The following is a 12,329-nucleotide window of genomic DNA, read 5'->3' on the forward strand; positions in this document are numbered from 1 at the left end:
TCCTCTCACTCATTACACTTACTAACTTCAAAATGATTTGTTTAAAATTGTATTCATATGTGACATTGCATTGTTTCGTTGCTTATAACTGAATTTTTAAATTTTAATGTAAATTAAGACTCATTTGAATTTAGCACAAAAATATGTTTTCAAGTGCAATATCTATAGATAGCAAAAACTATATAATTTGTCATGTTTGAGATAAGTGAGATATATTAACTCTAGCGCATTTCTGGTGATGCCATAAGAGAAAATGCTGTGGAGCATTAAGTCCAATAAAATTTAATGATTGGGTCCCATAAAGTGAAAATAGATCAAGTGGATTTCCGTTTATTCGTCTTTTGACTCTTTTCACAACACCTTTCAGGTTTGACCCATTGTCAAACATTTGTGCTCTGCAATCTTCTAATGGAATTTTGTATCTTTTAAGGGACTTCATCAATTCTTAAGTTACATCAAATTCCGCTTTTTCTGAAAAATTCAGAAACTCAATTAATCTCTCCTGAAATAGCTTATGTTTCTTCGATTGAGTTATTAATATTATTATTGAAAAACGGTTTCATGACCGTGCGGGCCCTTCAAAGCTCCGGGCCCCAGTACTATAGGACTGGTATCCCCTCCCAAACGGCGGCCCTGCTTGCACATATAGGGAAAGAATATCCAATGCCACCAAAAAAAAAATGGCGCCATTCCACGAAAGCACGGACATTTTTTTTCTTCCACACGTAGCAGATTATATATTTTATTAAAAATAACTTAAAACGGGCGGACTGGGTCACCCAAGAGGGTGCCAACCCTTGATTCCCAAAGGGCGCACAGGTTCGAGGGCAAAAAAAACAGGGTGCACAGGCTGGGAAAAAAGAAAAATAACGAAGGCGCACAATTTCGAGGGCACAAATAAATGAAAAAAAGAAGGCGCACAGGTTCTAGGGCGCAAAATTGAAAGAAAAGAAGCCGCCCGAAGGCGCATAAGTTCGAAGGCGGAAAAAAAGAGAAGGCGCACAGGTTCCAGGAAGCAAAAAAAAAGAAGGTCCATAGGTTCGAAAGGCCAAGAAAAAATTAAGACGCACAAGTTCGAAGATGCAAAAAAAAAAAAAAAAAAGTCGCACCAGTTCGAGGGAGCAAAAAAAAAAGTCACGCAGGTTCTAGAGCATTAAAAAAACCCAAAGGAGCACTGGTTCAAGAGCGCAGAAAAAAAATCGGAGGCGCACAGATTTGAGGATGAAAAAAAAAATGTATCATAATATGGAGCATCAACTTTCTAAATAAAAAAAAAATTATACTTAAAAAATAACGATTAGTACGTATTGTGACGCAACACGAAAAACATCATTATTTTTTAAGTACGAAGCAAGACGCAACTCCAATAAACTATAGGGGGCGCTGCAACCAAAGGCTAATGGCGGATGGAAAAGGTAAAACAAACGCATGCCGTAACTTATAACTTGCTTTGACACTTAGTGAATGGCGATAATTTTTCATTGTGTTTGTGGGAGGCTTTCTTTTCTATTCTTCTGAAATTACACTACACCACAAACTGTCTGAAGCCTGTAATTTACTCCAAAGAAAATACGTGGATTGGAATGTTTTACCTTTTTCTTCAGTATTGTTTGCCACCGTAAGGTAGCGTATTCGAGCTCTGGAGTTGCGAAGTAGAAAGTGGATACAACATATTAAAATACATAACGGTTCCATGCATTCAAATACATGAAAGTTAAAAGCCGAAGTTGAATATTCCGGGAATAATTATTATATTTTTGTCTAACCATGAACCTTCCTAGCGCGTATTCCTAGTGTTGACACTCCTAGTGATTTTTTTAAGTTTTTTTCATAGAGAAAAACGAAACTTTTTCCTCTCATAAAATATACCTTTTTGACATGCCCCTCATTTTGATTTCTAAATGTTAATGTATGTAGTTTACAAGCATGCTCAATGTACACTATCTTTAAAAAAAATCTGATGCGAGCCTCGGGAAAATAGTAGTTCTTTTGTATAAAAAATGATAAACGCTTGTTAGAAATTAAGAATCTGGTAGGCGTCAACGAAATACGAAAACAATTGGGATTGCAATGAAAGAAATACCTAGAAATACCGCAAGAGAACTTCAATATTATTTCAGGTAGTTATTTAACTGCGTAATTGTTTTTCAATGTAATTCAATTGTTATTTCAAGCGCTCGCGTGGATTATAACGCACGAATAATTTTCGAATTTTTCTTTCTTTTTTTCTCGTTTTCAAACAAGAAAAAAGAAGACTATTTCCTTTCGATTTTCCTCATGTGGTATCTAAAATTATACCTTTTGCTTTTCTTATGCTTACTCTTTTAATTAAAAAGAAAGGGCGTAGAGTTACCGTTTGCCACCAGAGGAAATACTAAGACCGTCACCCGTAACTCACCGTTACAGTCACAGGCAAAATTGTAGCCTCCACACATAATAGAATGAATAAAACATATTTTTTTTAAATCTGAGCTTCTTTTTGCTCCAGAATGTGTAACTTTTGAACGAAAATTATTTTCAATATCAAAACCTTTTGTTTTCTTTCTTTTTTCTTTCATTCTTACTTAAAAATGTTACCTACTAGAAGTAACCATAAACAATGGCCTAGCTAAATTCCAATTATTTTACTCACAAATAAAAATAATTTAAAAAAAACCATTGTTCACAAAAGTAAAAAATTTAAAAAAACGAAAAAAACTTTTAGTGATTTAAAATAGAGGCTAATTTAGTGTCAAAGAAGTAATTTTGCTAATTGAGCAACAATGAGCTATTTTAATTATTAGTGTGAATCTAATATTAAGCTCTCTTAATTAAAGTATGGCTAAAGTTTTAATTATCCTTTTAATTGAAATTTTTGTTCAAAAATAGTGTGTTATCAATATATTTCCAAATTAGTAAATTTGAGAATATACTGGTAATTTATAATTTTGGTAGACTGTCTAAAATTGTTGTATTTCTCCTCTATCATTTATTCTCATCTCAGAAATAATGACATTCATAAGGTCTGTCACGGAGGTGAGGAATTTTCCATTAATATAGGCCTAATTGATACATTTTTCCTGGAACGAAATTTTTTCTTCATTGTTACAATCTGCACATGTTAAGCATATGAAAACATTTGTACTTCTTTTTTTACATTAATTTACATCCCTGAAATTAAAGTTCACGCAGGTGAGTTTTCCCAATAACCCGACTTGGTTTTTGAAACAAAATCTATCATCTTGTTTTTCAACACAAATCTTACTTCTTTATGGATGAAAATATTTGTTTTTCCACATATTGATTAACACATTTATTCATTTATTCGTTTATATTGCTTTATTATCTATTAATTTCACTCATTCTTTTATTTACTAATTCATCTCATAAAAATATTTTTAACAATGGAATAAAAACATTTCATTAGAAAAATATTTTACTTTTCACTTTGCCCAATAGAAAAAGTAATGTAAAAAATATATTGTTCTTTCTTTATGTATTTTTTAAAACAAATTGCCAATTTGCTCATTTTGAGAATGGTCAAAAATCGATTCGCTTTGCCCCAATTTAAATTGCTAAATTACAGACGAAAAAAATCCGACTTTTTTTCCCTCATCGAATCCCCATACAATGAAATTTCAAATCCCCCCCCCCTCCCTCTCCGAAGAAAAAATAAGCTAATGAACAGAAATTGTGTAAACTACACAGAAAAAAAGTTTTCAATTCAATTGTCAAGTCATATACTGTTCAGCCAGTGTTCACTGTATTCAGGTGACGGTAAAAAAAAAAAAAAAAAAAAAAAAAAAAAACTAGTGTTACCAACAATACACCAGAAAATAGCTGCAATACAATAATGCATTACATCGTGTTGTACCTTGTTAGATGATGCTTCTGGCAGAATCGAATGAAACCAAATAAGTTTGTAATTGGTTTGAATTGTCGCCGTTTGCTTAGGTTAAACATAGATAAAATCTGGATAGCAAGCTCAGATTTTCCAAACCAATGGCACTTGAATAAGAAATGGTGATGTGAATACATTGTGTACCTCATTCCAACCTCAAGTCGACAAAGTGCCATTGTTCGGGAGATGTTAATTCGCCGTTTTCAAATCAGATTCGTGTTGCTGATGCCCTGTCACGATTAAAATCCAACACGCTAGCAGTCCGAAGTCAGGCAGAAAATGCAAATCCACCGTTTAGAATGAAAATCCGTGGAATGAGGAAAAGTAGGCGATTCCAAATCAAGAAAAAGGCCACGGAATACATATCTGCCGACCGAGAAAACGAGACAAAAGCAATTTTGTAGGAAGTAAAGGCTTCCAACATTCTCCCTTTTTTTTTTCTTTTTTTTTTTAATATTCTTCTGGAGGTGACAATGTGCGTTCCCTGTGCCCAGGGATTTCATAAATATTAAAAGAGTTCTTCACTTCATTTCGAAGCACTAGGCGTTTCCAATTCGTTTACGTCTTCGTTCTTTCGAATATTTTTTTTTTTCGTTATTTCGAGGTCAGGTTTCGAAAATGCTTTAGTGAAGTGTAATCTGTACTGGGCGGTTGAAAATGTTGAGAAAATTAGAGATGCGCTGAGACATTTGCATTTCAAATAGAAGACAGCTTTTAAAAAATTTTAAAAAAGCACGCTTTTGTATCAAAATGAACTAAAAAGTAAAAAATAATCCTTTGGATGCTAGTAAATGAACGAGCACTTAACTTTAATGCAATAAAAAAACCGTGGGGAGCTGTCTATTTACATTTTTGCATGGACAACAAATGAAACAAATTCAAGACAACTGATGAGAAGCCCCCCACGCTTTTTTGTATTACATTAAAATTAAGTGTTTGGTCAATTACTATCATCCAAAGATTATTATTTACTTTTTAGTTCATTTTGCCACAGCGGTTTTTTTTTTTTTTTTTTTTTTTTAAGTCTTTTTTTAAGTTTTTTTTTAAAACTATTATTTTATTTTATTTATTTATTATTATTATTATTATTATTATTATTTTTTTTTTTTTGGTTTAACTTGTTTTACGAAAAAATATTCACAAACATGAGAAATTCTAGTTATATTCAGGGGCGTGCACAGAAATTTTGGGGAACGTCACAAATGACTTTCGGGTTCCCTCCATATTGTTTACCCCTACGCCCCTACATATATTTCACCCCTTATGTTGAAAATCTTGGACCCCCTTTAGGCTCCGACCCATTCCAACAGGTGTTCCTTCTCCTCCCCCCTTGTGCACGCCCCTGGTTATATGGCGCCACTTTAAACGCGCCATTGAGTATCTTACTTCGTTTTACCGTGGGTAGGTAAAGGGTAAAACAACAAATTTTTCATTTTTCTTTCTTTTTATTTTTATTTATTTATTTATTTTATTTATTTATTTATTTTTGCATTGTTGTCATCTATTGTACTGTACATTAGCTTTATTGTACAAGCTTGCTTATTTAGTTTCAGCTGAAAAAAAAAGCGAGAAAAAAAAAGTTATTACAACATTTCCCTATCGTTAGTATTGAATCCGAAACGCGTTTCTGCAAATATCTAAAAGAGTATATTCTCTTTAGCCATGCCACCATTTCGTTAAGAATCTACCATTAGTACAACAGAAAGATCGGTTAATTTTCTGTTGCATTCACGATTTATTAGTTAGCAGATAGTTTTATTCGATTGTTGGTGGAAGAGTCCTTATTAAATGGGGCGTGTCTTAAGAGTGTGCGAACACTGGACTTTTGAACATAATTTAAAGAGAGAATGCTTGGTAAATAAATGATCTTGATTAATAGCATAGCACCCTGAAATCTCCGAAAAATGTTTAACAAAAAGCATAAAATCGTCAGTTTCAGTACATAGTACAAAAGTATTTAAAAGTCCCTATTGTTAGTATTGAACCCAAAACGCTTTTTTTTTAAAAAATATCTCGAAAATTCATTTCTGCAAATAGCACCGTTTTGATTCATATTATTCGATGGCTGGTGGAAGAGTTGTTAAATGGGGCGTGACTAAAGAGTGTGTGAACACTAGCTTTTTGAACTTAATTTGGTACTGATTTAAGGGGGGGAGGCTTGGTAGGTGACTGATCTTGATTTCTAGCATCGTACCCCAAAATATCCGAAAAATTGTTAACTTGAAATCATAACTATCAATTTCAATACTTAGTACAAAAGAATTTAAATGTAAGAACTAATTTGGGACGGAGGGAGTATATTTTTTTGACTTAACTTGACCATGGTACTTGAAGCAAGGCTCAGATTCATGTACCGGGTATTTATGATCGTTTTGGACTTTAAAAAACTGACGGCGTTTTTTCTCCCGCAGTGCTCCATTACCTCCTGGAGATCGAACGGGTTGGCGTCAACACCTTCGCCAAGTCAAGCCCGGTGATCTGAGGAGTGGAGGGCATAGTGATTGGTTCGACAGGTACGGCCTGTGCTTAATAAGTGTTATAGTGTGCCTCTGATAAGTTGGGCTATGAGCTTGAAAATGTTGACCTCTTTCTGGGGTAAGAGATGGAAGGGCAATTAGCTCAGAGCGGTATTGGGCTCATTTTGCAGTATTGCAAACATATTTTGAGTCGAATCCGCGCCAATTACACGTCCCATTTTTACTGAAATACCCCAAAAGAGATGAACATTGTCAAGGTCATTGCTCAACTTATCCGAGCCATGCTATATTCAGTTTCAATGCTTACTGGTTTTTCGTTTAAAGTGGCCTATAAAATTGAAAACCATGCAAACTCTTATCTCCCAATACGTGCGTCATTCCTATTGTGTCTGCTTTATTCCCCGTTATCGCTCGTCTAACCAATCTCTAAGTACATGAAATATACCGCCAGCTCAGTCATTTCCAACCGAGGACTGCAATTTCGTGCTTATTAGCACTCATCAGCCCGGCATAGGAAAGTGACTGAGTTGGAGATGGAAAACCATGCCTTGCCTTCAATCTTCGAGTTGAACCGAACCATTGCTTCGGTCACTCGTCTGGTCTGTGCAAATTCTACATTAGCTACCAGTTTGTTTGCACTCTTGACTTCCTTAAGTGGTTTTCCATCTCCAACTCAGTCACTTTCCTATGCCGGGCTGATGAGTGCTAATAAGCACGAAACTGCAGTCCTCGGTTGGAAATGACTGAGCTGGCGGTGTATTTCATGTATTTCTGCTTTAGCCCTGGCTAATGAGCGGTAATTTACTCAATCTCTAAGTAGCAAATAACATTCTGACTTAAAGTTTTCTTTTTCTATGACCATCCTCTCACATTTTTTCTTTCCCTGCCATCTTCCGTTTCATCTTTAAACTAGTATGTTGTGGCCATCACGAAACTTTCTTCCATATTTTTCCTATAATTCTTATCCTTCCCCATGCCTCACGAGGAAGCAATATTCCCTACAAAAACAAAATTACACATGCCAAAACTTGAAGACCATCCCAATTCCTGATTTATCTCCAAAGCAAGGAATGAAAATTAAAAATTATTTTAAAACTTTGCTTAAAATAATTACAAACATTTATTTGTTAACAAACACAAGATGGCACAGTTAAAAATTTTAAATCATTGAGACATTTCCGATCATGTCCATGCAATTAAAATCGTGAGATATAAGCAGACGACGATCTATTACGATTTATCTTTCGTATTGTTGCAATTATAAAGCTATTTTTATTCACTCAAATTAAAAAAATCAGCCCCCCCCCCCCAACCAATGGTGTAATTGGCGCCAAAATTGAACCAACGCCTGTTTACATATGAATTCATATTTATTCTAAATTTCATCCACAACGTAGCATTACTTCTTGAGATATGGCACTCACAATGGAAAAAAAGAACGTTCGATTGCGCCACCCCTTTTCAGCTGCTGACGCCTAAGTACAATCATTTCTTATACCCTCTAAAGGCTACTTGTCGATAAATTTTTGTTTGATTACATTCATTATTTCTTGAGATATAGTAGTCACAATTGACGACAAAAAAGTTCTAAAGCTCCACCCCCGTTTGAGCTATTGACATCAAAATTGAATCAGCACCTGCACCTGTTAGGGGTAAAGTATGGACCAAATTTTGTTTGATTCAACCAGTTACTTCTTGAGGAATAGCAGGCACGCATAACTCAAAAAAAGTCCCATTGCTCCACTCCCCTTGGAGGAATTCGCGCCAAAAACTGATGGGCACAAGTTCACATAAGGGCACATGTGTACCATTTTTCGTTCAATTTCATGCGGTAGTTTTTGCTGTAGAGCGGCCACAAAAAACTGGTGGTGACACACACACTCACAGACAGATAGACATTTTCCAAAAATGGTTAAAATGGACACAGTACGCCTCAAAACGTTCGAATACGTCAAAATTTGAAATTCGAAAATTTGAACAAATCCAATACCTTAAACCGGGGTTACTTTGATACAGGTTTCCCATATTTTGTATTGTAGCACCCTCATTTTTCAAGATATTTCAACAATTCTTGAACCAAACGATAGCTTAACATCTCATCTTTAAATTGCCGTTTGAAATTCTTCGATATATTGAATAGGGAGGGAGGGGGTCTTTTTTTTAATTAATGTTACCCCCATCATCCGGGGTTACTTTGTAACAACGTGTTTTCTCCATCTAAAGCGACTGTTTCGGTGGTTTGTAATAAAGTTACCCCATCCAAAAGATAGCCCGAGTTTTTTTTTTTTTTTTTTTTTAATAACAAAATTCAATTTTTCCATTTGGGGGGGGGGGTTAAAAAGCTGGTTTTATATGAAAAATGGTACTTAAGTCACGTAGAGTGGTTCCTACCACTCTAAGCATGCTCATCTAGAAGGAATCAGGTTTGAATCAAACTAAAAAGAGAGAAATTCATAGGAAACTTCTTTTATTATAAAACATCAGTTGAAAAAAGCTTGAAATTACATCAAGCGTGTTTTTTAAATGTAAAACCACAGCCATCGTAATGTTTTTCTTCATTTCGACAATAAAAAATATCAAGGTAACTTCACTTGATTAGAATAAAATAGAACTTGAACTAGAACTTGAAAAGAATAGATTTAAAAATTATAAACGCTCGAAAAGAAATTAAGAATAAGGCACAGAAATCACAAACTTTTTAAAATAAATGAGGCACATGAGATCTTTCTCATATCGTGAACATTATCCAAGGTGCACTCACAGCAGTCTTTGATCTATGGCTTCAAGTCAACTAAAAACAGTGCATTCTCTCCATGTATGATCCTTGGGATTCGAATCCTGCAGCAGATGCGGCGAGATTCAGAATTCCCCATGTATCAAAGTTACCCCTTCAACTTGTGTTGTTTTATGTTTTAATTCATAATAAATCGTAGAATTGAGTTACAGAAATAAAAAAAAGACAAAATCATCTTAAATAGTTGTGTAGTCAGAAAATAACTCACCCGAATTCAAAAGGTTGCTCAGTTTTGTGGCACCAAAAGAGGTTAGGACAACAAACTGAAAACAGCTGATATCACGGATAACACATAAATCAGTATTGCTAAAACCATTTGACTGTTTCAATCAATTGGCGATGTCAGCGCACTCTGAAAAGTGATTCTTGAAACCCTGAGACCACTAGGGGGTCGCCAATTGGAAAATTAAGCCCGCCAGAACGGTTCAAAAATAAAAAACAGGTTTTGATAAAGTTACCCTGTCAGTCTAAAGTAACCCCGGTTTACGGTACTTTCTTCTATATATTGAATATAGAAGAAAGTAAAAATTAAGAATTTCTCTTCATGGAATTGATTGCTATTGTGGTTTTCGTTGTTTTCGTATACTTTTTCAAAATGAATATCACTCCTATAAGAAATGTCAAGAAGTACTTTCACACTTTGGAAAAAAAACTCGATCTATATCTCTGATTAAAGTTGAAAAGTTTGTTTCGTAATGTAGTCGAATCTTTTTACTTTCTTCTATATCTAATATATAGAAGAAAGTATTGGATTCGTGCAAATTTTCGAATTTCGAAGGATTCGAAAGTTTTGAGGTGTGCTGAGTCCATTTTGACCATTTTTGGAAAATGTCTGTCTGTCTGTGCATCCCTACTTAACACTTTTTTTTTTGCACATTTTATTTAAACTGATAAGGGATGAAATTCATGCAGGTACAAGCTTAAGTGCATTATAAAGTCATAAAATTGTTACTCTCTCATAGATGAAGCATAGGCTGAACATTTTCTGTCGCTGTCCGGATAGGCTTGCCTTTACTCATCAACTGCTCACATTCGAAATTCACACTGACCAGACCATATATAAATTTTTCGTTATTATCCACTCAACTCTAAAAAAATTGCAATATTACATTCAAATTAATCCCTTTTAACTGACACGGGTTTTAGCAGGGCCGGATTAGCCATAGAGCAGAAGTAGCAAATGCTACGGGCCCCGCGCTGCTGGGGGCCCCGCGCCGTGAAAAAAAATTCCAGAAAAAAAAATTCTTTCCGTACTTTAACCCGTTTAAATTTCTCTTTACCATTCTCTTTTAATTTATATTTAGCATTTCTAAATGCTCAGGTAAATTAAAAATCTTATTTTTTCGATAGATTGCTTTGCAGAAATTTCTCCCAATTGAAGTCTTAAAAACGCAATTTTAGTCTTTCTTAGTTTTAATCTTTCTTAGTGGAAGGAGAAAAAACTCCGTTGGGTCAGAAAAGTTTCAAAACTGACCTAAAAGTTACATTTTTAGGCAAAGTTTGGAGAACTAAGAATGGGGTTTCCTCTGGATTTTTTTTTTTTTTCTATTTTCAAAATGAAGTCAATTTTAAGGTATCATAGGAAATTTAAGGGAGTTAGGGTCCTAAAACTTTCAGCTACTCAAGCCTTAAAATAAAATAAAATAAAATAAGATAAAATAAAAAAAGTTTTGGTTGTTTCATAACAATAGAGTTCTTTCCTGAAATTGTGCTCAAAACTGAAGTCAATTTCAGGCTATCTTTGGGGGGAAGAAAAGGTTTGAGGGATCGACCCATGGTATAGCTGAAAACAAAATTTCAAGCTATGTGGGAAGATTAGAGAAAGGGATGAGGGTCTGAACTCCCCGAGAAACAATTCTGACTTCAAGTTTCAAACCGTGGTTTTAGATTATCACTGAAACGTAATCGGGGGGGGGGGGATACGGGTTTGCTTCGCAAAATGTTAGAAACTGAAATCTTCAAGACGCAGGCTATCTTTAGTTCTAACTTTAGGTAAAGAGTGATGCTTTGGAGACTTTCCCCCCGAATGTTGAGAAGCTAGGGAAGTACGTGGGTATTCTCCTTTCGAATTTTTTTTTGAAATTTTAAAAAAAATTAAGGGCTTTCTCCGGAATTTTTCGGAATTTAGGCTCTAAAAACTCAAATTTAAGCAATTTTTGTTGATTGCAGGAGAAGGAGGATGCTGAAATTCTTAAAGCACAAATCCTAAAACCACATTTTAAGGCTCTCTTTGATGATGTTAGACAAGAGAGGGAAAAGGGTTACCATTCAGAAATTGTTTAAAAGTGCTTTCTTCTTAAAGCTTTCGAAATTGGAGCTCTGAAAAGGTAATTAGTAGTCATCCTAAACTCTTTTTGGTTACTTAACTTAATGTCAATTTATCATCCTCAAAATTTTCCGCCCGTGACACGATCCGTAGATCCGGCACTGTAAACAACAATGAGCAAAATTAAGAGATCATGATAGAAGAAAAGAAAAAGATTCTGAGACTGCACACTTATGCTGAGCGAAATAAATGGATTATTAAGAGAATATTATTTTTTTGATGAACTAAAATAATTATGTGTAGAAGAAAGACTTTAAATATCGTTTTTAATTTTTTCCTCTGAGTAAGAGGGAACTAAAAAGCTGCCACCCATGCCCCGAACCTAACCCCTTTCTTTTGCATCACCAAAGGTAACCGAAAACTTTTTTAATTCGAACTTGAAATTCAGAAATATTCAGGAAGAAAATTGTTTAACATAATCGAAAACCCGCTAAAACTGCTTTCTGGAACTTCATTTTCGAAAAATTTCCATGGGTGTAATTTCGTGTCCGATCCCGTCCTATAACGTCTTCTAATAAAGTGGCCTACAAATGCGTATTTTGGAATATAATTTCAAAAAATTTCAATGGGAGTATACCTCTCCCCCTCCAACATTGTTAACAATGGTCTAAAATGTACTTTTAAGACTTAAACTTCGAAAATTTTCCGGGTTGCCTCGGAGAGTGCCTGAACCCCATCCCATACCGAAACTTAACCCGCGATGGCCTATCTATCACGTTTTCACAACTTCACTTTCGAGAAATTTCCAGGGGATGACTTTCGCGAATTCCGCCCTAAAATCACGAAAGAACGTAAAAGAACACCATTTCAGAGTATAATTTCAATACTTTTTGCTTAAAATTGTGTTTTTAG

At 34.8% G+C, this 12,329-nt stretch overlaps 1 protein-coding gene across 2 annotated transcripts in view; it reads left to right on the plus strand.

Annotated features, from left to right (window-relative positions):
• Positions 1–12,329, plus strand: part of LOC129225193 (extracellular serine/threonine protein CG31145-like) — a 213,879-nt gene that overhangs the window by 151,044 nt on the left and 50,506 nt on the right. Inside the window, exon 3 of one of the 2 annotated variants that reach the window (XM_054859760.1) lies at positions 6,292–6,393. The exons of the other annotated variant lie outside the window; for it this stretch is intronic. Within the exon in view, the coding sequence (XP_054715735.1) occupies positions 6,292–6,393 (102 nt within the window). The remainder of the gene's footprint in view (positions 1–6,291; positions 6,394–12,329) is intronic. 2 annotated transcript variants of the gene reach the window in all.

The sequence above is a fragment of the Uloborus diversus genome, chromosome 6 (assembly GCF_026930045.1).
Source record: "Uloborus diversus isolate 005 chromosome 6, Udiv.v.3.1, whole genome shotgun sequence".
NCBI classification, from domain to species: Eukaryota; Metazoa; Arthropoda; class Arachnida; order Araneae; family Uloboridae; genus Uloborus; species Uloborus diversus.